Source organism: Leuciscus leuciscus (assembly GCF_965113295.1).
Source record: "Leuciscus leuciscus genome assembly, chromosome: 15".
NCBI classification, from domain to species: Eukaryota; Metazoa; Chordata; class Actinopteri; order Cypriniformes; family Leuciscidae; genus Leuciscus; species Leuciscus leuciscus.
In genome coordinates, this window is record NC_138739.1 from 41,076,443 (window position 1) to 41,103,187 (window position 26,745).

The 26,745-nt window shown below is 38.9% G+C and overlaps 2 protein-coding genes across 8 annotated transcripts in view; both read left to right on the top strand.

Annotated features, from left to right (window-relative positions):
- LOC309475348 (phosphofurin acidic cluster sorting protein 2) overlaps positions 1-870 on the top strand; it is a 70,656-nt gene extending 69,786 nt beyond the window's left edge. For all 4 annotated transcript variants that reach the window (XM_082138104.1, XM_082138103.1, XM_082138106.1 and 1 more), the window contains one exon: positions 1-870. This exon is cut by the window's left edge and continues 2,240 nt beyond it. The gene's annotated coding sequence lies outside the window, so the exon portion shown is untranslated.
- Positions 871-2,534: 1,664 nt separating this feature from the next.
- klc4 (kinesin light chain 4) overlaps positions 2,535-26,745 on the top strand; it is a 35,993-nt gene continuing 11,782 nt past the window's right edge. For 2 of the 4 annotated variants that reach the window (XM_082138124.1, XM_082138126.1), the window contains exons 1-10: positions 2,535-2,693; positions 12,377-12,647; positions 14,387-14,617; positions 16,633-16,702; positions 17,729-17,957; positions 19,610-19,697; positions 20,405-20,506; positions 21,503-21,676; positions 21,932-22,031; positions 23,290-23,339. In XM_082138124.1, the coding sequence (XP_081994250.1) occupies positions 12,399-12,647; positions 14,387-14,617; positions 16,633-16,702; positions 17,729-17,957; positions 19,610-19,697; positions 20,405-20,506; positions 21,503-21,676; positions 21,932-22,031; positions 23,290-23,339 (1,293 nt within the window). In that variant the 5' untranslated portion in view covers positions 2,535-2,693; positions 12,377-12,398. The other 2 variants (XM_082138125.1, XM_082138127.1) reach the window with 2 other exon arrangements.

A 26,745-nucleotide genomic window follows, 5' to 3' on the forward strand; every position in this document is an offset into this window, starting at 1 on the left:
GTGAGAGAGAGTGAGTGAGTGAGTGTGTGTGTGTGTGTGGTGTGAGTGAGTGCGTGCGTGCGTGCGTGCGTGCGTGCGTGAGTGAGTGTGTGAGTGTGCGTGTGTGTGTGAAGGGTTTCAGTATTAATTTCAGGGGTGAGTTTGCTCTTTCGGCTTGTGGCGTACACTATTTTACAGCCAGGTGAACCTGCGCTATAGTCACATTGTGCATAAAATAGAAGTTTTCGGTGTCTTATGAGCAGAACTGTTCCTGTTCTCTTCATTGTGTATTTTAACCTACTTTTGTACTGGTGTGTGTTTGAGGCGGGCTGCTGGGGTTTGGTCAACCGTTCTGGGCCTCGGGATGTTTTTAAGCACTACTTTTAGGGCAACATGAGGAGCTTTTTTCTTATTTTAATCTGTAAAACTGAGAGAAAACACTAATATTTGATCTGTCTGTTTGAAGTAGACCTGCAGACATTTGCACAAAGCTTATTTTTAAGTTTGACAGTATTGATTATGAATGAACCACTGAGGAAAGCTTCTCTTCTCTGTAACGCGTGTACATAAACGTACAGTACTGCCATTTCATATCCTTTATACTGGGTTGAATTGTCATACAAATACTAAAATGATTTTAACCATGGCTGCATTGTGATTTTTTTTTAACATTTACTATTAGTATTTGTTTTTCTATTTCCCTTTTTAAAGGAGTCGGACTCTTTTATAGACTTTTTCTGTTTTGTTTTGTTTTCAGACATTAACATGTAAATGAAAATAAGAAAGTGGACCAGTGTGTTCTGGTTGATGAGTGCACAGACAAAAACTTTTTTTCAGTATTTGATAAATACTTACTGGAGGATTGTGCAAATAAATGACAAATAATAAAAATATGTTTGTGTTGTGTTGTGTTATGTCTATGGTAGTAGTCAAGACAGAAGACATGATCTGAATGGTAAAATATTATCTTTTTACATTCAAATATATTGTTAATGGTAGAAAATCTTTATTGAGCCTTTGGCAAGTATTATGTTAAAGTCCCCCGGTGGTGAAAATCCAGCTTTTAATGTAGTTTATATGTCTATGTGGTGTTTTTAATGTGCTTTAAGACAAACCATGTGTAAATTCATAAGTCGACAGCATTGCTGAGTATTTCCTGCTTAAAACTGCAGTGAACCAAAGACAGTCTCAAAAACACGCTTTGAAATCGCTGGTGTTTCTGACGTCACAAACTACCTTGTAACCAATCAGATCAACGTGTGATCGTCAACCAGTGGATCTCTGAGCTGAGTGAGTGGAGGCGGGGCTCATGTGCATATTCATAGAACCGCAAATACTAAATGAGGCAAGGGTGTCGAGTTACATTCATGATATTTTAAGGCACAACGAATTTATTTTCAAGGAAAAAACTTTTAAATATGTCATTTTGGGGATCAAAGATATTTTAAGGGATAAAATGATTGACTACAGACAGACTTTTTGTCTTTATTGGTCTGTCTTCTGGCATCAGAACCTTTCTGCTTCTTCGGCCGTAAATGAAGATAGTGAGTGTCTATAGTCCATTATCTTAATGTTTTGCTCATCGCATGATCAGCAAACAGCTCTACTTTACTAGTGTGTAGATAGGCTACAGCGTGAGGACTGTTTCTGAAGTTTAGCTTAACATAATTAACCATAACCATATTTTAACCATTTTAACCATAATTAAAAATAATAAAATGTAGCACCATAATTGTAACACCACAATTAAAACACTATTTTAGAAAACTATTATGAATACAACCTTTATCTCATTTAAGTGTACATCATTCAGAGGAGTCTTCACAAAAACACAGATCCAAAAGGGAAAATAAAAATAATTAGGGAAATAAAATGGCATGCTTATTTTAAAAAGAGAAATATTTTGTCTTAAAATGTAATTTTATGCTTTAATTACATTTATGTATTAATATTTGATACGCACTAATTACATTAATATTGATCCTATTGGATTGTATTGTGTTCTGCCAGCAGATGGCATTAAAATCAAGGTAAAAATCTGATGTCATCCGTCTCACACACACACACACACACACACACACACACACAAATATTATTCCTTTCAGGATTCTTGTAAATTCCTTTCGCTCTATAAGTTCGCATCCCGAAATTAATAATGCTGCGTAGTAATGAATATAGGCTAATAAAATATTCTCAATCATCTATAAATCTCATTCATATGTAGGCTATTGGTTTTCTATTAAAATATAGGGTTAAAAACACCCGCATTCCAAACTACGTGAATTTCCAGCTCGACATGATTTATGAAGTAAATTATCTGAATGTCTCTTCTCAAGGCCTAACTTATGAATATTGATTGTTACGTTTGACGTTGCTTGGTAATCTTCATGGAATGTCCACTCATATAATCTCATTAATATTCATAATCAATTCTGTCGCCAGCTACCAAGCCCCATAACAATCGAAGTACCACCCACTTTACTGCCTTTCAGCCAATCGGGTAGGGCCGTCACGCTACCTCATTAATATTAAGTAGCCAGTCCTTCACCATAGTATGATTGGTTAAGCGCAGCCGCAGAAAGTGCGCAGTGCCGGTCCAGTTCTCGGTGATCCTGACCTCTCCCAGTCCGGTTCTGGATATATGATGTATTTTCTCTTTGTTTGGCCTTGATTTAATACATCAGTCGCAGTGAACGGAGCAGTGATCGTAGCAGGTATGTTCTGATATGTTAATGAGCATCAAAGAGCGCCTTTGTTATAATACACATGGCGATATTTGTATAGTGTTAATAATCTAAGGTAACCATGATACAGTAGGATGACATTTAAATGAGTGTGTTATGTAAGCAAAGGGGCTAGGGATTTGTTTTATCTCTTTGTGTGTTATTATAAGTAATATCGAGTGTGTGTGCGTGTGTGTGTGTGTGTGTGTGTGGTTGGGTTGGGTTATGTGGACAGTGTCATAAACTCAGACAGTGACCTATGGACTGACTGTCTCATGCATCAGGACAACACCCTATATACAGTACATAAACACCTGGTACAGTATTACAGCAGATCTAATGCCTATTATTGCATACTCTTAACAACTACACTTTCATAAACACTCAGTCCAGTAGATGTAATGTTTACTGTCTCTGACAACACCCTATACACGCAATGGCTATTATATCATTATGCAAACACATCATTTTCTACTGCTTGTAATGTTTTATCATGTATTTAAAATACTTCCTCATGTGGTAACATCTATATTAGTTAGTTTTATACAGACATTTTCAAATATATATGACCATGACCACAGGTTACACCAATAATTCAGTTTGTACCAGTAATACAATTAGGACTGAAACTACAATATAAACCTTCTCTTGCTCTCTCTCTCGTGTCTAACATCCCCGCCGGCACATTTGTACATCAGGAGGAAGAGGTTCAGTGCATGTAGACGCTGCCACTCCTCACTTCAGCAAACAGTTCATGTCAATAATGCAGTCTAGATAAGAGTCAGCATTACATCACTGCATAACATGCTCACTGACATCTACTAGTGTAATGTCAGAGCTGAATCTGGTGAAGTTTACTAGGGCACACATTAGTGGATGTGCTGTTTACTCTCTGCTTGATCTGGTAATGGTTTAACTTGATTTTTTATTATCTGAAGATAAGTGGGGGTTGGCTAAGTATCAGTATCCGCCGATACATGTTCATGTCCATAAGAAAATTTGGCCGATGTATTAAAGCCAATAAATAATGCATTATTTCCTTTAGCTGAGACACTTCAGATGCGCACTGTTCAACATGGTTTCACATAAGGCTACATAAAATTATAATGAGAACATCATTATAATTGTGTGCTTGGGTCATTGATTTTAATGGTGAGACTTTTGTTTTTGTAATCAGGCTTTTAAAAATTATATAGAAATTTAGATTTAGATTTATCGGCCAATATATCGGTTATCGGATTTCAAATATAAAGATTTATCGGTTATCGGTATCGGTCAAAATTTTCATATCGGTGCATCCCTAGTTTTAGCTCTTCTGCCTGGTGAAAATGTAATTTCACATATATAAGTAATGGCACAGTACACAGTTTAATCATCTTAAATCACAAAATTTGAGCAGTATTAACAACCACAATTAGCAAATTCCCATCAAACACACTGGTTAGTCTAAGTTATCTGATTTACAGATGAACGGTATTTATTTAGCAAACAAATGCAATACATTCATACACTGTTAAAATGTTAAACAAAGATTACTGGAGTATATTTTACAAGAAAATACAATTTTAGTCTTTCTGTTTAATAATTTCACATTTAATTCAATGTACTTGCCATTTCTTTGCAATTATATGTGGACGTCGACCAATAATGGATTTACCGATAACGATAACTAGTTTGGCCCACGCCGGCCGATGACAGATTAATCAACCGATCGTTTTTAAAGTGGATACAGAATGAAAAACAAACATAATACATAAAATAGTGCTGAACTTTATTACAAAAAACAGCACTGAACCATGAAAATACACTGTACCTTTTAAATATAAAAATATGAATATATTAATTATACCTTGGTCATTCATGTTAGTCCATAGTGCATTAACAAATGTTAAGAGATACGACTTTAAAATGTAAAAAATATATTAGTGAATGCTGACATCAACACATGAACAATACATTTATAAACCTTAGTTAATCTTACAAATGGACTCTTATTGTGAAGTGTTACTATTTCATATAAATCCAAAGTCATGCTTAGAGATGGCCATCTTTAAACATCTATACAAACGCCATAGCATTTAAATTAGACACGTGTATATTGTATGTATAATCTCACACTTTTGCTTCTTTTTTCTTGATGATTATCTGATAAAAAAAACGGCAGCATGCCAACACAGTTTGCTTTCTCACGTCACTAGCTTTAAACATGCAACTTCGCTGCATAACAAATGCATAAACGCGACCAGCTGGATATAAACGAATGCAAATTGATGGAAACAACAGTGACATTAAACATTTGAAATTACTAGCAACTTTTTTGGAGGGCATAAAGTAAAACATTTTCTGATATTATAATGAAGAAAAATCCTCATTAAACAAATGAAATTGTTGAAAAGAAAAATAGTTTGGCATAAGTATTTCCTGTTAATAAAATATCTTAACAAAACCATTTATTATTAAAGGCACACAACGCAGTTACTGTTTTTCTCAGACAGCGCCCCCTAGAGTCGCAGTGGAGTACTTGTATTTAACGTTACCGTCGTAAATACCACTCTTCCGACCGCGCTTTCTTCGTCTTCTTCGTCGACTCTGCCGTGATTCACGTCTGAAATGCGTGTGTCTTCCATAGTGGCGGCTTCATATGTTGTTGATGTATGTGACGCCGCGTGCCGTAAAGCAAGTCGTGATTTTCGCAAGATTTGTCGGGGCGCCACCTCTCAAACCTGCATTGCTATCGGGATGATTCGCCCAACTACGAGTTTGTTTACCATCGAAATGACTTTGAAGCTGTTAAGGCACAAATCTTGCATAGTGTGCCTTTAATAGACGAAAAATTTTGCGAATTCGCAGTAATGTGGTGCAACCAACATGCAGAAACTTACAGAAAAATAAAACTAACACTAACCCGTTATGACTTTGTGTTAAGGTTGAAAGGTTTCTTGAAACAGTTTATCTTGTATGACTCTGAAAGGTGAGTTCAGGTTGTAAAATGTCATGCGGTGCGACTCCCTTAAAATTGAACGATATTATGAATTAAAAATAAGATGTGTATAATCACGTTTGAGTTTGGAATTTTAATTACAATTTTTGGTGAAAATGGTATACGAGTCTTTTAAAATCATATAAAACCAATATGTGTTTTTTCACCGTGGCCACTCTTTGTCAATGACCCAGATGCGTTTGAAGCTTGTAAGGACTTGCCTGTAAAAAGGCATAAGAGGCCATGAATCACGTTAGTTCTAGACTGTTATTGAATTCAAACACTGTGACATTTGGGAAAGAAACCCTTCCCCATTGACTCAACAGATATTTAGATGAGGCTTTGGTGAATCATAAAGCTGTCCATAGTTTCTCAAGAAACAAAATACTGAGCATTTAGTAGCTGCCTTTGAATCAGCTTTCAGCAACTAGCGAATCAAAGCATTGATTGAAATCCTAATTCGCTGTAGTAACAGTCACAAGACATGGAGCAGTTCAAGGACTGAATCTCCATGTGGAAATAATGGCTGTGACTAAAGATTCTCCATATAGTCCCACAGACCCAGCCCCAAACCCAATCTCTTAAAAATGTATAAAGGCTGGTTTCTACTTCTTCCTGCCTATTAATGTTCACGGGTAGCCTAAATGGTTTCCATTCAGACCTTAACATTAAGTATTTTAATATGTCAACAAGATTCAACAAGACATGTTCACCTGGCGATACCCAATGTTTAGATCTTTTGTGGTATTTATGCAAATTAGCACATGCATAGTTAGATTATGCACCGTTTGTCCATGTTAACAAACAATTTCAAAAAACTTGTAATACAGTTTTTGTTTGTCTTGATGTAAGTAATCAACTCAGTAATTTTCATGGCGATATCTAAAGGTTAAAATGTTTACCCTATTCACGTGAGAAGAAGAATGAATAGCCTAGCCTATATTTGGGTCTTTTTCCGAAACTTTCCCCTAATGGGATTCTTCTGGACTTTTTTTTCCTTGCTCAGGACATATTGAGGATACAAAATCAGTTGAGTTTGCTTCTGTTGCAATTTGTTCAAGGTTGACCCTCATTTTGGCTTAAAATGACTGGACTAATAAGCTTTTGTCCACAAGTCTTGTCCTCAGACACCTGGAAAGATGTGGTAGAGGATTCAGTATCTGTCAAAAACAGTCTTTCCTTATCTTTATGAAGTTGAATCTCCCGAAAAACCATCCAGGCCATAATTTACCTCAGAAGACAAAGAAAAAATTTTGAGTAAAGTAAATCTGGTAACACTTTACAATAATGTCCCATGCATAAATTAACATTAACTGACAATGAGCAATACATTTGTTCCAGTATTTATTAATCTTTGTTAACAGTATTAATGTCCACGGGATGTCCATGCCTGCCCACACACGTACTTGTGTTGTCCAGGTTTCTCAGATTTTGTCACTGACTCAATTTTTGTGTTCTATTTCTGTTTCTGTTTCTGTTGCCATGGATATCAGAGAGGGTTGAGTGGTTAGTTCGGGAAAGGGTGGAAAACAATACAGGACACAGGCATCACACACAGGTGCTGTCTTTAGCTGGTTCAACATGCAGTGGCTACAGTGCTTACAAGATTCAAGAGAGCACAATTTTAGGTTTGCTATCAATTTTAAAATGTGTGCGATTTTGATATTTTCCGGGATTTTTTAGAGGCCTTGAAACACAAACTTTCGAAAACGTGCTTTAAAGTGCACGTTTTTGAAAACTAGGGGCTTTCGCACAATGTAAACCCGAATAAGTTGGCAAAACTCAAAAAATTGAAGGCAATCAGTTGCCTCAAATTTTTTAAGTTAAGAAATTCAAAGTAAGCAGAACTGGCAGATTTTTATTATACTTTTTATTCATTTTTATACATTATTACTTATACATTTTAATTGTTCTTAACTTGAAATGTTTGAGTTCGCTAATTCATCATTGAACTTAAAACATTCATGTAATCTCAATGTGAACACTTTTATTAGTATAAACTTAGCTAGCTATAACAAGCTAGTTTGCTAACATACTAATTTGTTATTATGCTAACAATAGTATGTTATAAAGTAGCACTTGCTGTATGAGTGCAGCAATATAAAGGTTTTATTTGCTCTCAAATCAAGCCGCATTCTCCAATTGTCTCCATGATGGTAACTATCCTAAAACCAACATTAACAGAAATTCTTCTAAATTAGCATAACAAAACATTAATCACTACGAAATCTCCCACTTAACATTAATCTTGCACAAAAAAAACACATTATATTACACTTAATTTGAGCATTTACTCTCCCTTTCGAGTGCCATCGGCAAAGCATGCTGGGAAATAGACATCCCAGCCATTTCAGTTCAACTTTAGTTTTTGTCTAAATTAAAATAAATAATTTAATAAAACTCAAAACAATGAAACAGTTCAAGTTTACTTAAAATATATCAGTTCTGTGAACTTGAAAGAAAAAGAAAGTGCTAAATACTCAAAGATAATTTGACTTAACAAATTAGTTTAATTTAAGTTTGTCCTACTCAAACCAATTCATAATTTTGAGCGTTAGGGTTTACAGTGAACCGGAGGAACTTTTTCATAGTTCCTAGAACTATTGGTGGAAGTTCCCGGATTTTGACGTGTTCGCGCACCGCAGGAACAGGGAACGATTTTAGTTCTAGGAACTCCTTTTGGAGAAACTAATTCAGCTCCTACTTCAGAGTCGGTCTAAACCAGCACTATAGGAACTGCCAGTAACGGTAGTGTACGCTGATTGGCCGATTGCACGCGAAACACTAGAACCCGCCATTTTGTTTATTGTTGTGATTGGTCGTAGTGTTGTCCAATTGCGTGCAGTGAGATTTTCAAATGAGCTGGCCGATTTTCATTAGTCGATGCCAGACCATTAATCTTTTAGATTTAGGTCTGGATTTCCAGGCTAAAACTTGATGCTGAAGAAAACGATTTGTGATTGACATTTTAGTCAGACCTTCGGCGGTCCTTGGCCAATGAAAGCTGCAATGGAGTCCAAACCATGTGCCATCAGTCTGAAGGTCTGGCTACACAAGACCACACGCTACCAGACTTTCCCAAAACAGCAAACTCATGCAGAAACATGTTAGCCTGGAAATCCAGACCCAAATCTATCGGGTAATGAAAATCGGCCAAATCGAGGGGCGGCACCAAGCATGCATTTGAAAATCTCCCTGCACGCAATTGGATAACACTATGTCCAATCACTGTCGTGACTGCGATGTCACTAGCGCTGTCGTCATCTGTTTAGCTCGCCTCTGGCCCGCCTACATCAGATACACACCGATGTGATTGGTGCAGCTCGGCTACAAGGGCATAGTTAATGAGCATCATTACTCAATGCCAGAGTAACTCGCTGAGCAAATTCAAACCGTGCTCTCGCGAGAACTCGAGAGGGTAGAAACATGTTGCGTTGCTTGAAAACGCTTGACAAATTAAAACAACGTGTTCTAAAAAATCAGCTCAAAATATTGAACATGTTTATTCTCCTCCGACTGGATGGAATCATATTCTGGAGTCTGTACGCGATTTTCTGCTGTACACATACTGTAAGCGGCTGACCACTCACAACACACTGGGCCATCTGAACAATCACAACAGTCTGACCAATCAGAGCAGAGTAGCCCAACCACAACACACTGGGCCATCTCATAGCGAAGTAGAGACCAATCAAAACAGACTGGGTTAATCTGACCAATAAGAGCAAAGTAGACCAATCACAACAGACTGGGTTACTCTGACCAATCAGAGCAGAGTAGACCAATCACAACAGACTGGGTTACTCTGACCAATCAGAGCAGAGTAGACCAATCACAACAGACTGACCCATCTGACCAATCAGAGCAGAGTAGACCAATCACAACAGTCTGATCAATCACAACAATGTAGAGACCAATCAGAACAGACTGGGTTACTCTGACCAATCAGAGCAGAGTAGAATGCCTGGGCAAAAGTTGTGTAGTATGTTTCAGCCGTGTATTTCCCATGATGCTGTAGTTTACAAAGAAAGCCTCAATGGGGGACTTTTGTTCTTCTAAGAGCTGTGGCTGGCCTAAGTTATTCCTTTCTGGTTAATTATTAAACGAGGACTATCAGAGCAAGGGTTAACTTCCAAGTCAATGAGTTTCATTGTGGAAATTAACGTGTAAAAGAAAGGTATGGCCACATTGACCAATGACATGAATATAATTCTTTGTATAGCCTATAGTGTTTCATTTCATTAAACTGTTTTGTTAAAGCCTTTTGATGCATTATAACACATTTATTCATTGTTATTCTTATTGTGAGACGGAATGGACTGTTGTCCCTCTTGTGACGGGTCAGTGTTGGATGCGAGGCATTATTGATTCAGCGGGGTCACGTGACCTGTGGAGGCTGAGTGAGTGGGTATCACAGCATGAGACTGATGTTGACGGGGATTCAGGGCGAAGTGTAAATGCGTCACAATCAGCAGATTTTGAAGCTTATAATAACTACTATTTTGGAGTGAATCTTCAAATAATTGTTTGACAGGAAGTGTTGACTGGTTTCGGCAGGTGCAGCTGTGATTTGGTGGTTTCGGAAGAACTGAAAAATGAGTGCGTAATTGGTTGGACTGTTGGATACAAGATAAAGGGACCCACATGACACACATTTGGTTGAATCATGGCATACATGTAAATGTGATTAATAATTTACAGTGCCCCTATCATGCTATTTTAAAAGGTCCTAATTTGTTTTTGAGTCTCCTACGATATGTTTAAATGCATTCAAAGTCCCAAACAATGTTCTCATAATATACATTGCAGCATCACCTGTTTTCTCAGTGTCTGAAACTGTAGTGTCATTCTAAACCCCTCCTCCTTCTTTGTTCTGATTGGTCAGATGGTCCAGTCTGTTGTGATTGGTCTACTCTGCTCTGATTGGTCAGATGGCCCAGTCTGTTGTGATTGGTCTACTCTGCTCTGATTGGTCAGATGGCTCAGTCTGTTGTGATTGGTCTACTCTGCTCTGATTGGTCAGATGATCCAGTATGTTTTGATTGGTCTACTCTACTCTGATTGGTCAGATGGCTCAGTTTGTTCTGATTGGTCAGATGGTCCAGTCTGTTGTGATTGGTCTACTCTGCTCTGATTGGTCAGATGGCCCAGTCTGTTGTGATTGGTCTACTCTGCTCTGATTGGTCAGATGGCCCAGTCTGTTGTGATTGGTCTACTCTGCTCTGATTGGTCAGATGGTCCAGTCTGTTGTGATTGGTCTACTCTGGTCTGATTGATTAGACTGTTGTGATTGGTCAGATGGCCCAGTGTGTTGTGATTGGTCAGCCGCTTACAGCATGTGTCAGAAACCAAATGCTCATTACCATATCTAAATTTCAACTCTGGATCTTCCTCAGCACTTGATATTCAGTGATATATGGACAGTAACGATGGCGTACATTTTTCAGAGTCAATTCCAGTAAATTCCAGCGAGTCTTCAGTCTTTGGTAGGCAGTGCATCAAAGTGGATTTGCTTTGAGTTTGCAGCTCAGAAAACAAACATGTCGACAACACGAAACAAACTCTTACAGTGTTTGAGGGTGAGTGAGGACCATTTGTTTCGTGCAGGAAGTAAAACTGGAATTACTGACAACTCATTTCAGGCAGTTCAGAATCGCTTCTTTCTTTCAGGAGACAACTCGGTTTATCTGTACTTTGATCTTTGAAACTTTGCAGATCTTTTACATTCAGAAACCGCTATATTACACACCACGGGAAAGGTAATATCCAAAAAAACATTATAGGGGCACTTTCATTGTACATCTAAAATTTTATATTTATGTTTCATAATGCACATTATAATGTTGTGATGCCTATTGCCTATTGTCTGTTTTTAATGTTTAGATCATTTTTATAATAAATAAATCTTTTTCCAGTTATGTCAAGGTCTAGAAATTGTTATTTGTGAGTAAAAAAGAAATATATTTTAAAAAAAACTGTAAATCACAAATTACTAAAAAACTTGTGGAAATTCATTGGTAATTAAACGAGAAAATTCTGCTATTGAATCTTCAAATGAAAATGATGATTTTTGTAATTATTTTTAATTATTTTAATATATTGCCACTCCTAGTTTCTGTAAAGAAAATGAGGACCTTTGCCATTACAGCAGAAGTACCAGAAATAAAGTAGTACTGGCTGATGGAAAGAAGTGTTATGATATACTATAATAGTTTTGGTTAATATTTTAAATTAGATTTTATTTTTATGTTTTTGTTTTCACTTTAATTTTAGTTAAAGTTTTAGTATTTTTGTTGTATCCTTATTTATAAGTTTTAGTTAATGTATTTATTTTAAGTGAACCTAAATAAAAATTAGAAATGTTACCTAGCTGAACAATGAAAGTTTTTTTTTAATAATCTATTTTATTTCAGTTCATGTTTATTTCGTGTATCGGAAATGTTTATGGTTTTAGTTTTAGTTAACAACAATAGCCATGATTAAAAGTCCTTAAGAATTACACTCTTTACTCGATTGTATAAATTGGTGATTGCAATTTTTGAATTGTATGTTTTTCTGGTAATTAATACTGATTGTCACATATGTGCTGCATTACTATACGATTTTGTCAATATGTTGCAATTTAATGTCCACAGTAAATAATCCTCATGTCATCCTCAAACCCTGACCTCATCTATACCCCTCTTCCTTCAAGGCCTCCTGACCTCTATCAGAGCATGTCCACCATGGTTTACCCCCATGAGGAGCGACTCGAGAAGCTGACGCAGGAGGAGATCATCTCCAGCACTAAACTGGTGATTCAGGGTCTGGAAGCTCTCAAGAGCGAGCACAACTCCATCCTGCACAGTCTGCTGGAGACCATCCAGTGCTTAAAGAAAGATGAGGAGGCCAGTTCGGTTCACGAAAAGTCCAACCTTCTGCGCAAGTCAGTGGAGATGATTGAGCTGGGCCTGGGTGAAGCACAGGTGAGGGACGACTCCATTATGGGGTCCTCGGGTATTGTGAATACCACTGAATTATTAGCATGTGTTACTGACTAACAACTTTAGGGGCCAGACTTACTAAACAGGGCAAATTAGCACGAGACAGCATTCCCATAAATGCGCCAAAGTTCTACGGCTGATCTATTGATAATTCGCAAATGAAAGAAAACAACAGACACAGGCAGATCCTTTCCATAATGACCAACACAATCTAACAAAAGGAGCGCTAATTAGCGTAGGGTCGCAAACAAGCAGAGCCGATGATAATCAGGTGTGGGTAATCAACTAACAACGCAGGCGCAGCAAATAAAAATAGCGTGGCTGTATGTGTTCGAATGGTGTCTCTCTCTGGCTTTCCAGATAAATGAACCCCTTCTCTCCCTTCTATCCGTTCTCTGACGTTCCTCTTCGTACAGCAATAACACAGCATGTCAAGCGCAAAATGGGTTAAGATGTGGTTTTTTGTTTTATTTCTGTGATGCAAAGCTGAATTTTCAGGATCATTACTCCAGTCTTCAGTGTCACATGTGACATCCAGTCTTTCACATGATCCTTTAGAAATCATTCTAATATTGTGATTTATTATGAGTGTTGGACACAGTTCTGCTGACTAATATATTTGATGAATAAAAGGTTAAAAAGAACTGCATTTATTCCAAATAAAAAAATATTTTCTAATAATATAAATCTTCTTTACTATCACTTTTTATCAATTTAACACATCCTTGCTGAATAAAAGTATTGATTTATTTCAAAAAAAGAAAGAAAAAAAATTACAAAAGATTTCTATTTTTAAAACATTTGCTTCTTTTTTATTATTTTACTTTTTTTACTTTTTATTCATCAAAGTATCCTCAAAAAGTATCACAGGTTATGAAAAAATATTAAGCAGGAATCATCATATTAGAATGATTTCTAAAGGATCATGTGATAGACTGGAGTAATGATCCTGAAAATTCAGCTTTGCATCACAGAAATAAATGATAATTTAAAGTTTAATAAATTGAAAACCAATTATTTTAAATTGTAATAATATATCACAATATAACTTTTTTTTCTGTATTTTTTATCAAATAACTGCAGGCTTGATGAGCAGAAGAAACTTCTTTCAAAAACATTAAAAATAGTAATGTTTCCAAACTTTTGGCCTGTACTGTATATATATATTACTGTAAGTTGCACAGGATCAAAATTGCATTGTTAAAAAAAAAACATAACATTTTATTACATCCAGTAATGATGTAAAATAGCGATAAATAAAATATTCAGTACTGTCAGAACAGCATAAAATAAAGTAAAGTGGCATTCATTATAGACAACATTTATTATAATCCAAGCTTAAACAAATTAATTTAAACTGAAACTGAAACTAATGGCGTGTGGCAAATGCACTAAACAAATAATTAGTTAGTACCGTATTATTATGGAAAATACGGTACTGAAAATTTCCCTTTATCTTTGACGATTTGTTTTACTTGTCGCATTTCATTCTGGGATTGCCTTATTGGTTTGTGAAAGGCACATGTGATTTTGGCCAATATTATATTGATGAGGCATACTTGTTTGAAACACCCTTCACATCAGGAGTGCACATACAGTATAACTGTAGCTCACTAAGGATTGAAACAAATATGTATTTTCTTAAGATTTGCTCGGAATGAAAAGACAGTGTGCTTTTAAAGGTAATATAGTTATAGTAAGAGTCATGATAATGTGTTCAGGTGATGATGGCCCTGTCCAGCCATCTGAATGCCGTGGAGTCGGAGAAACAGAAACTGCGCGCTCAGGTGCGACGGCTCTGTCAGGAGAACCAGTGGCTGAGGGACGAGCTGGCGAACACTCAGCAGAAACTCCAGAAGAGTGAACAGAACGTCGCACAGCTGGAGGAGGAGAAGAAACATCTGGAGTTCATGAACCAGCTCAAGAAATATGACGATGGCACCTCGCCAGAGGTGAGTCTTGCTGTAGGTGATGAACAGCATACTGGTACAAGAAAAACAGAGCAATACCATCATGTTCATGAAGTAGGCAGGTGGAGCTGGGGAGGTGGAGGGGTTCAGAGGAGCTCTGATAGCTGGTAGACTATTGTAATGTTGAGCCAGCGATCTCATTGGCTGCAGGATCAGCAGAGGCCAATCAGCTTGTGTCTTGGTAATGATGTGATCGCCTGCAGATTGCATGTAAAGAACCATCAGCCCTCTCGAGTGTCATGATATAAGAAAAGGCACACTTTACAGAATGAAGGTTCATGATGCCAGGTTCAACTTTCTGTGTCAAATCATTAAGTTTAAAGGATTAGTGCACTTTCAAAAAAAATGTTGCTGATAATTTACTCACCCCGATGTCATCCAAGATATCCATGTCTTTCTTTCTTCAGTCGAAAAGAAATGAAGGTTTTGAGGAAAACATTCCAGGATTTTTCTACACAGAATGGACTTCAATGGCAATCAACTATTCCAATGTTCACAGAAGGTTCACATGTCCGTCTCAATGCAGCTTCAAAGTCTCGACACGATCCCAGTCGAGAAATAAGGGTCTTATCTCGCAAAACCATCGGTCATTTTCAAAAAAAAAATATAAACATACAGTATATACTTTTTAACCACAAATGCCCATCTTGTACCATCTCTGAGATGCGCGGCGTATTGTGTCGTCACGTTGGAAAGGTCATGAAAAAATTTTAAATAATGATAATAATAAATTAAAACAAAGATGTCGGACGATTTTGAAGTTGGAGGAGAAAATGAGATGAAATTTTTCGCCCTTCCCTACCTTTATGAACCGGAGAACACAGACAAATAACTAGATGACGTGACGCGTGACCTTTCCAACGTGATGACGCAATACGTGGCGCATCTCAGAGATGGTACACGACGGGCATTTGTGGTTAAAAAGTATATATATTTTATTTATTTTTTGAATATGACCGATCATTTCGCCAGATAAGACCCTTATTTCTCGACTGGGATCGTGTCGAGACTTTGAAGCTGCATTGAGACGGACATTTGAACCCTCTTTGAACATTGGTATAGATGGTTGCCATTGAAGTCCATTCTGTGTAGAAAAATCCTGGAATGTTTTCCTCAAAAACCTTAATTTCTTTTCGACTGAAGAAAGAAAGACTTGGATGACGTCGGGGTGAGTCAATTATCAGCAAAACATTTTTGAAAGTGAACTAATCCTTTAAGTACTAAAACTACTAAAACTAAATAACACCGGTGTCATTATTCACATTTGTCTGTCCATTTAGGTTAACAAAGCAAGTTGACTTATGTTTGGAAATTTATTTGGAAGATATGTTGAGACGTGTACCTCTTGTGTTTATTTTTATACATTTCTATGTCATTTACCAAATGAAAAACTAAATAACAACATTTTCGGTGCAATAAACTTACATTCTAAGTGGACTTACAAGTTTAAAAGCAGAGGAGCTTTTCTGTCTTGAATCTCCTCTGCTGTTGTAACCCGACTCTTCTTGGGAGATGAGCCACGTCCTTCTTCCTGGATGTGTAGCCAGCATTGATTTATTCGCCCTGCAGATCAATGACTCTGTTTTGCTAGATAAAGATGTTACGAAGGAGACGTGCCTCATCGTTACTGTGTGATGAATGAATAAACTGTATTCCCTCCCTGGCAAACGGGACGTCCTCTCCTTTACTCCAGACTAATGTTCTTCATTTTTCTCTTTCTGCTGTGGGAGGATTTGAAGACATTATCCGTTCAAATGACAGTGTCCTCCAGCTTGTCATTTATATTTCATGAAACGATGTTTCATGCTGTTACTTCCTGAATTGATGGAGCCATTAACATTTAGAGACTATAAAGACAGTCATGCATGGACAGAGATGCAATTGACTATAGAAATTCACAATACAATTTACATTATAAGACAGCAAAGACTGATTATTATAAATGATAATTATGCCAAATTGAATATTAAAATTATTGTTCTTTGGTTTTGTTTTAGGAAGAGAAAAATAGTGAGACTCCCAAAGATGCCCTGGACGATTTGTTTCCCAATGATGAAGATTACCCGGGTAAGGAAGTACACAAATGACATGACACAGTCCTTGTCATATGTTTTATGAATATGTTTTGATAGCCAAAGTAAACACTGTGACCAATAATATCTATGTTCACTGTCAATCCTAAATCCAATTGCAATCTGATCTGAATTGTGTGTCCCGTGGCGCTCTTTCGTTTTGTGGAATATCTGCTTTGCTTTCTATGGAAATGAGGTTGCGTTAGTAGGTATACGCCAAAAACAACAACAGTTATTACAGTTATCTTTATTGTGACATTAATGCACAACAGGTATCAATGCCTGTCAGTCTCTTGTGGCCAGACTCCATTACACTCTACTACCCAACAGTCAATGCAGCGTTATGTTACCAAAGTGTGGACTCTGAAGTGAACCACAAGAATGGCATTTTGAACAGGGCTGGAGAAAGCATCCAATCCATTTTTCTATATTAACAATAGCTATGTTTCCATCCACCTATTTTATGCACATTTTGGGATATCACATTTAAAAAAAGCACTGAATAGAAATGCCAACTTAAAAAATGTGCTTAAAAATCCATAAAGTGCGCTTAAAAAGACATATGTGCTTAATTGGTGGATTATTTTATATTTTTTATCCGGTAAGGAGACATGCTAATAAACTACGATGAAAACACATTTACTGAATAAATCCCTCGATGCGCAACAGACACCTCAGGTGACTTCGCCTCAGCTGAGGCTGTGATTGCATAACTGGAGTAACCAGCGGACCAATCGCATCGCAGCATCTCAAAAGTTGGTTTGGTGCTTTGAAACGCAATAAATTTATGATGTACGAAAAAAAAAGGCCACAGATTCTTCCCCGATTGCCACAACAATTTTTATTACTGATATTTTGCGCTAATTTCCCAGGAAGTGACGTTTTTGTTCTCTTAAACACATGAGATAGAAACAGCGCTTAATTTGCAAGTGTTTTATGCGCTATTCAAATTTTGTGCATATGTTAAATTCCACCTCTGTATGGAAACTCAGCCATTGTGTCTCTCTGTCGCCCCCTTCAGTCTCCCACCAGCACAACAGCGCCGCGGTGGCTGCCGCGCAGCAGGGGGGGTACGAGATCCCGGCCCGCCTCAGGACCCTCCATAACCTGGTGATCCAGTACGCAGCCCAGGGCCGGTACGAGGTGGCCGTGCCTCTCTGCAAACAGGCTCTGGAGGACCTGGAGAAAACCTCTGGACACGACCATCCCGATGTAGCCACCATGCTCAACATCCTGGCTCTGGTCTACAGGTGTGTGTGTGTTTGCTCATGCCCAGGCCCATGTTGAAGCAGATCTCAGTCATTGTTTACTCACACTCGTGTCATTCCAAACCTGTATGCTCTTAGTTACATGAAACACAAAAGGAGACGGTTTGAAAAATGGGCACTTTCAAGCATCATACAGGACACAAAAGTCTCATTACAATGGCCAACACCGCTATATTTAAAGGGCCCTTTTTATAATGCCCTTTTCACAAGATGTAAAATAAGTCTCTGATGTCCCCAGAGTGTGTGTGTGAAGTTTTAGCTCAAAATACCCCATAGATATTTTTATATAGCATGTTAAAATTGTCACTTTTTGAGGGTGAGCAAAAACGCAGCGTTTTTGTGTCTGTCCCTTTAAATGCAAATGAGCTGCTGCTCCCGGCACAGAGGGCGGAGCTTCAAGAGCTTGTGTCATGAAAATGTCAAAAACTTTTAGCCTTTTATCTTCAAACCGGAGTCAAGACAAAGATGGAGAGACTCAAGAAGTGACAACATGTAGACAACATTTCTGAATGGTTAATTTATGTAGCTTATGTGTAGTTATCTTCTAGTCATTGATTAGCATATTCTGTCTTGATAATCTATGTAACGAGGTTCGTTGGCACACATTCAAACTAACTTTAATAATAAAATAAAGCAATACAAAATGAAAGTAAAGACAGCAGCCCCTCACGGACGACTGCTGTCACATATAACAAAACAATCTATAAATCGTGTTCAGGGGGCGGGGTTTATGTAAATTCTAGGGTTGGTGATGTCACTAACCCGGGAGGAATGTGGTGTAGTCTCTACCAGCCGTTTGTTGTAGTCCTTAAAAAGTAATTTCTTTAAAAGCAAATATCTCCCTTTGCTTTGAACTTTGAGCGTTGTAACTTTGCAGATGTTGTTTATGCTCAAACAGCAACATTACACACTAACTAAAGTTAGAAAAGTGAAATCATAATCAACCACCCCTTTAACCTCTGGCTGGTCAACACCTTCAAACTACCATTGGTCAGTGGTGATGATGTAATAGGTAGGTGTGGCTCTGAGGCTCCGCCTTCTTTGAGGTGGAAATCTTCTCTGGTTCACTTCTTCTGTTCAGTCAGTCGAGATCAGACGCGTGTAAAAACATGAACACTCTGGAGAGCCGCTTGAAGTTGAATTTCTAATTGAAAGCAACACTGTCACTGTATTTCATGATTATTAATGTAAAGCTGCTTGTTTTAAAGCAGTTATGATTTTGTTATTGAGGAAAGGGCGCAGAACATACTTGCACATTCATATTTGCATATTTATATTGAAGTTCCAGTTCCCCATTATATATTATTCCCCACATAAAGTCATTTGTTGGGTTTAGAGCGAGTAATTGAGTGAGTAATTGTGAGTAAATGAGGACAGAACTTTCTTTCTTTAACCAGCAAGAGTCTTTCTTGGTCAACCAACTTTACCAGCTTCATTAACTCAATAAGTCTGTTTATGTGTTTGGAATTCCTGATTATTTTCAGCCTCTGACAATTCTATTAGCAATTTTGGCTAATTTGGCATGGAAAACGAATTCTCTATTACTTAATGTGGAAATATATTTAGTCAAAAGAAGTTTGCCCACAGAAATAAGCCTTCTGAAATAAGCCTTTATTGTATTTCTTTTCACTCAGGGACCAGAATAAATACAAGGAAGCGGCCCATCTCCTTAATGATGCCCTGTCAATCAGAGAAAAGACCCTGGGCAATGACCACCCAGCTGTAAGTAACTCAAAACATGAATCTGAATACTGAATCTGTTTTTGTGCAAGTGAGATGAGTAAATGCATGATCACATCTAGTCTAGAACTATAATAAGCATCATGTTCACACACAACACCTCTGCACTTACTCACGATTCCTCTCAACATGAGGACAGGAGAGCTGTCAGTCAATACATGAGAAAACAAAGTAACTTCCATTACTTATTTGAAAAAGTAACTCCGATGTTTTGTTGTAAATTGGAAAGTAATACGTTACTTTACTAGTTACTTGAAAAAGTAATCTGATTACATACCTTGGATTACTTGTAATGCATTACCCCCAACAATTACTCAAAATACAGGGATGTATATATAGTAGTGCTTGTGGTTATCTGGTCGTAAATAATGTTCTAAAATAAAAACACAAAAACATTATATTTATTTTTACAGAAAATTGTTTTCTCAGAACATTTTCCAAATGTTTTTTTTAAATGTTTAGAAATGTTTTAAACTACTTGTTTCAGAATGTTCAGAGAACATTCAAAAGTATTGTTCCCATAATGCTTGCAAAATAAAATAAAATGTTCCCTAAAATGTTCTCATGGACGTTTAGAGCATCCAGAGGACATTCAGAAATAACATTTTCATAACTCAATCGTAATGTTAGCAAAACGAGTATTTTTTGTCAGCTGGGTAATCAGTGTGTGTATTCTGTGTTTGATCCAGGTGGCGGCCACCCTCAACAACCTGGCGGTCTTGTATGGAAAGAGAGGAAAATACAAGGAAGCAGAACCGCTGTGCAAGAGAGCCTTGGAGATCAGAGAGAAGGTACTATCACAAGTGCTTGGCCTGTTCATTGGGGTACAAAAGCCTCTTTTCTCAATGGATTAAGATGATATTTAAATAAACTCTTGACTTGTTAGTCATATTGTAAAGGCCCCAATATACTCACGGCGAGTAGGGATGCACCGATATGAACATTTAGGCCGATACCGATAACCGATAAATCTTTATATTTGAAATCCGATAACCGATATATTGGACAATAAATCTAAATCCAAATTTTTTACACATTTTTGAGAGCCTGATTACAAAAACTAAAGTCTCAAGCGCACAATTATAATAATGTTTATACCAAAACCATCATGGTGAACAAGTGCGCATCTGAAGTGTCTCAGCTGAAGGAAATAATACATTATTTATCGGATTTAATATATCAGCCATTTTCTTATTGTGCCGATAACGATAACATTAAAACTGAACATATATATCAGCCGATACCGATAGGGTGGCCGATATATCACTAACATTGAGTAAACACAACTAAACTGACAGTAGTGAGAAAACAGTTCAAAAAGCATCTGATCATAGTGATGTGGGTATGTTTGAACCAGCTCGGCAATTCGGCACTCAAGTCCAGTCACGTCACGTTTATTTATATAGCACTTTATACAATAGATTGCTTTAAAGCAGAACAGCGTTAATCTCTTTCAGTAAGAGGTACAACTTCATTTTCTACTATAAAGCGGCTTACACGCGTCTGACCTCGACTGACTGAACAGAAGGCGGAGGCTTTTAACCTCAAAGAAGGCGGAGCCTCATAGCCACACCCACCTATTACATCATCACCACTGACCAATGGGAGTTTGAAGGTGTTTACCAGCCAGAACAAACCTTTCCAGAAAGTCAAGCTGTTTCCAACTCCTGAAACAAACTCCAAGCAAACTTCGTTTTGTCATGATTTTGTTCGAAATAACAACTTTGGTTTTGCTTGAGGTATGTATATTTGGGGCTTTAATTATTTCACTCTCTTCCGTTGCTCAGGTATTGGGACGGGACCACCCGGACGTGGCCAAGCAGCTGAATAACCTGGCCCTGCTCTGTCAGAACCAGGGGAAGTATGAGGAGGTGGAGTATTATTACTGCAGGGCTCTCGATATCTACGAGAAAAGACTCGGACCTGATGACCCGAATGTTGCCAAGACCAAAAACAACCTGGTGAATATAATCAGCACTCATCTTGAATCCAAATCAATGAAACAGCCTCACTCATTGTTCAGAAATCTATTTGCAGTGTAAAACATTAAAAAAGAGAGAAAAAGACACACATTACACTATATATATATGATATACCTACCTATACACTACTGTTTAAAAGTTTGGGCTCTTTAAGATTCTTCAAACATCCTACATCTTACATTTTAATTTAAGTGCATGCCATAGTTGTTAAAGTGTTTTATATTTCCCCTGCAGGCTTCATGCTATCTGAAACAGGGCAAGTACAAGGAAGCTGAGATTCTCTACAAAGAGATCCTGACGCGCGCCCATGAGAAAGAGTTCGGATCTGTAGATGGTACGATGATTGCTTGATCATGGCACTTCATTATTCATTAGCTGACAGACTGCATGCTTTTCTTACTATGGCGACATTATAAACCTGAACTATTGTCATTGCTGAATGATAGAAATTGATGACCTCAGAATATCGTGACCCTTCTGCACATCTGACCTGTGGTTTACAGCCGTGGATTTCACAGAAATCCGGCAGCAAGCACAACCAATAAAACCGAGCATGAACATATAGCATGAACATATAGGATTAATTCACACTTCTTACTGGAGACATCGGGGGTTTGGGGGAGGAAATGTTATGAATATTTGTCTTGTCATATATTTATATATTTTTTTCTGTGAAGATGAAATGTCTTTCGAATATAAACGCTATATTAGTGAACTGCTTGCCTGTGCCAAGCAAAATACTCAATGTGAATGTTTAAAAAAATAAATGTGAAAGCAGAAGTGCGAAGATTTTAGTGTACGAACAACTCAACAGATGGTTTGTATGTGTGATTTCCCTCTCGTTTGCTTCTTGGAAGTTTTACATTTTTGAGTTTTCTGTATAAAACGGTCATTCGTTCTATCACTTTCTTTTCTTTTCAAAATATCATCCATTTATTGTCATTATTATTTCATGTTTTGTTTTTTTTTTATGTGAAAGATTGATTATCTTTTCAGAACAGGCCGATTTGTCTGTTGTTTGATTTTGTTAATCATTTTTATGGTGATTTTGCACTTCATTCCAATAAATCAACTTGATTATTTTCTTGATTTCTTTATATCTTCTGTTTCACATGTTCCCAGCTAACAGGGAACGTTCAGAATCTTCAGTAATACAATTTTTATACCTTAATGGTAACGCTAGGAAAACGTTCTTAGAACATAATGTTGTTAGCTGGGTTCATGCTAAATTTATTTTTGAGAACTTGACATTTTTAGTGCATGTTCATGTGCATGACAGAACTTTAAGAAATTAGTTACTGCAATTAATGTTAGATCCTATACGGGTAGTGATCTGAACAAGTGTTAAACTGAACTATGAAACTCGTACATTTGTATCCTAAATCTAAAGTTGTGATGAGTTAAATGAGATCAGAATATCATAGCACAGCAATACCCTGCCAAGTTTTGCAAAATCTATGATAATGATTTTACAGTGTTAACAATAAAAATTTGTAACTATATTATTTGGCAGAAACTGTTTCTGATCTTGCCGTAGTATGTTTGGTAATGGCCGACTACAGTAGCAGAACACTGTTTCTCTGTGTCTACAGCTGAAAATAAACCCATCTGGATGCACGCTGAGGAACGAGAAGAAAGCAAAGTAGGTTTGTGTGTTTGTGTGTGTGTGTGTGTGTGCAATACTGATATGCTCATGTGGGTGACTGATATAGTGGGTATAGAAAGTCACCACACACAAAATAGTCACCTTCTGTTGCTTGCATGTAACTATAGTTCCCTGAGAAGGGGAACGAGACGCTACGTCATCTAGAGGGCGCTATGGGGAATTCCTCTGGCTTGACCGGTGTCTGAAGCATGAGTCTAAACATAACAATGAACTTGACATTAGCAGGCGGCAGCCGATGACATAACTACAGGTGAGACTGGGAGAATAAAAGGGCACCTGTGAAATACGAAGGGAGACGTGTGCAGGAGTACCTGAAGCATGGCAAAGGGACACAGCGTATCGTTCCCCTTCTCAAAGAACCATGGTTATATGCATAACCTTAGACGTTCCCTTTCGGATGGGAGCTCGTGCTGCGTCCCCTAAAGGGCGCTATGGGGAGCTTGAATACCCACGCCGCCATGCTTAGGGATGAGTGCCTAATGGTTTACATAAGTCAAAGACTCAAAGGAGTCCCCATCCCAAGGTACATGTGAGCGGCTAATTCCCTACAGCCAGAGGCCAGTTTCCAAGGAGGCTCACAGAGAGCCTAACCACTCGAACTATTGTTAGACAGAAATCTGAGGGTGGAGGCCTCAGAAACCGACTCTCAAAGCGAGAGGAGGCCTAACCACGCCCTAAGAAGAACAGCTATTAAGGAAGCCCTGAAGTGCCTAGCAACTTGATCTAGCTGGCCAGGCGAAGCTCTGCAGAGTGGAGGCCTACAATTACTCTTATAAGGAGAGGAGGCCTAACAACACACCGCTTTAAGGGAGTGACCAGGGAGGCTCACAGAGAGCTACCATGCTACCTGCCAGAGCTCTAGGGACGAAGGCCTCAACACTGCGTCCTATGCCTATAACAATAGCAGGCGGAGTTCAGGGGAGCCAAATAGTGCTCCATTTTCAAGCAGCAACCAAAGAGGCTCACAGAGAACCTAACAGTTTGGTCCCTAGCTGACTCTGAGGACAGAGGCCTGTCCCAAACTACCTAGGGGCACCAAGGAGGCTCACGCAGAGAGCCAGCAACTCAGTGCTACGGCATAACTTAGCTCTAAAAACGAAGGTCTAAGCAAGATGACTCTCTGAAATGAGAGGACAATGCCTAACAACGTTCTACACTCAGGGTAGCTTACAAAGAGGCTGATAAGAGCCTAGCGACTAGAGAATTGCTATGCAAGCAGAGCTCTGGAGGAGCGGAGACCTAGGAAACATTCTTTAAAGAGAAGGCAGGGAAATGCTCTAAATAAAAGCAGTAGCCAAGGAGGATCAAAGGGAGCCTAACAACTCAGTACTACTACCCAAGCAAGCTCTAAGGACGGAAGCCTCAACTGGAGTTCTCAAACAAGAGGAGGCCTGCCACATCCTACGGTGAGAATAGCTAGCAAGGAGGTGCACAGAGTGCCTAACATCTTGATACTGCTGCCCCAGGCGGAGCTCTGAGGAGTGGAGGCTCGAGATGAAGCCTAACACCACTCCTCTGTAGAGGCAATAGGTAAGGAGGCTCAAAGAAAGCTTAACAACTTGGCAGTACTGCCTGGTCGAGCTCTAGTGGTGGAGGCTGTAGAGACTCTCAAATGAGAGGAGGCCTAACAACGCCCAACACTCAGGACAGCTCCCAAGGCTCACAGAGAGCCTGCATCGGAATGGAAGGCAGAGGAGCTTCCTAACACAAACAGTTGCCAAGGAGGCTCATTAAGAGCCTAATTGCCTGATCGTGCTCTGAGGATGGAGGCCTCAACATGACAACTCTCAAAAGGGAGAGGAGGCCTAACTACATCCAACACCAAGCATGGCTTACCAAGGGGGCTCACAGAGAGCCTAACTACTTGATATTGCTATCCAGGGAGAGCTCTGAGGAGTGGAGGCCTCTACAAATCAACTCTATAGCGAGAGGAGGCCTAACAATGCTCCATAGAACAGGCAGTAATCAAGGAGGCTCAGGGGGAGCCTAACGTCTCAGCACTACCGCCTGGTCGAGAATGGAGGCCTCAGCATGACGACTATCTAAAGTGAGAGGAGGCCTAACTACATCCAACACCAAGCATGGCTTACCAAGGGGGCTCACAGAGAGCCTAACTACTTGATATAACTATCTAGGCAGAGCTCTGAGGAGCAGGAGCCTCTATAAAGTGACTCTCTATAGCGAGAGGAGGCCTAACAATGCTCAACAGTACAGGCAGTAACCAAGGAGGCTCAGACAGGGAGCCTAACAGCTCAGTAAACCACCAGGCACCAGACAACATATTCACAACAACCCACATGTGCAGATGTTGATTTTAAAAACATCATAGGTCCAGCTTCAGGGGGCTGGTGTAAACACGTGTCAGAGCCTCTAACACACCCCTACTGACCTCAGTCAGGGGATGGAAGGGGGGAGGTGGGGAAGGAACCCTCTGGGAACCTGGAACACAGCACGTTTACTCTGGATCACTTCGCTGAGATCTTTTCTTCTCCCTTTGGCATCTCCCTTTCTTCTCCCTCTGTGCTCTACCCCCCGAAGAAGGGGGAACACGAGAGGTAGCGCTTGCCTTCTGATTAAGTCTGCGATCCTCAAACCGGGACAAGTCAGACTCCTAAGGTAAAGGTTGAGGAGAACACCTGGAACGGCACGGTATGAAGATCTTAAAAGCTGTGGAGCGCGCCTTCACCTCCCTAAACTTCCCGACCACCGCCTCAACAGATGTACCAAAAAGTTCGGAAGCCAAATAGGGAAGATTCAATGTGGATGCCTCACCCATTGAGAGATAGCTAGCCAACGTCTCTTCGATTGTAGGCATCGACACATAACCGTGTTTCCCGCATATGGGCAGAAAAAGGCTTTCCCAAAGATCTCTCCACCTCAGCATGGAGAGCTGGGAGAAAGGGTAGGCTCGTTTGAGCTGAGCAGTTATGTCCCTTTAAGTAATCACAGTAAATTATGCATAATTACATGCAACTAATCAACCAAACTCTAGTCCTACCATAACTCTATAGTAAGTACAGGTTGTTAATTAATATTACTTGGTGCTTAAATGTATAATTGCACTGTAACAATGTCACCTTAAAATAAAGTGTAACCCCAAACAGCAAACCCAAACAACTGCGAGCAAACTGACACTGCTAGCGTTTCCACGGCAGATCTAATCTGTCAGTATCGCGGGACATAACATCCAGCAGCTCGTCATGTGTGGGGCAGGCAGGCTGAGAACGCACAGACACATCATGGCACTCAACAGTCTCGTCCTACTCACCTTGGCTCGAAGCCAGGAGTGTGCTCGCTGCTGGATCAGACGATGTGAGCGATAACACCATCCTGATCCTGCAGCTCGTCAGCTGCCGAACAATGTGAAATATGCATGCCTTTC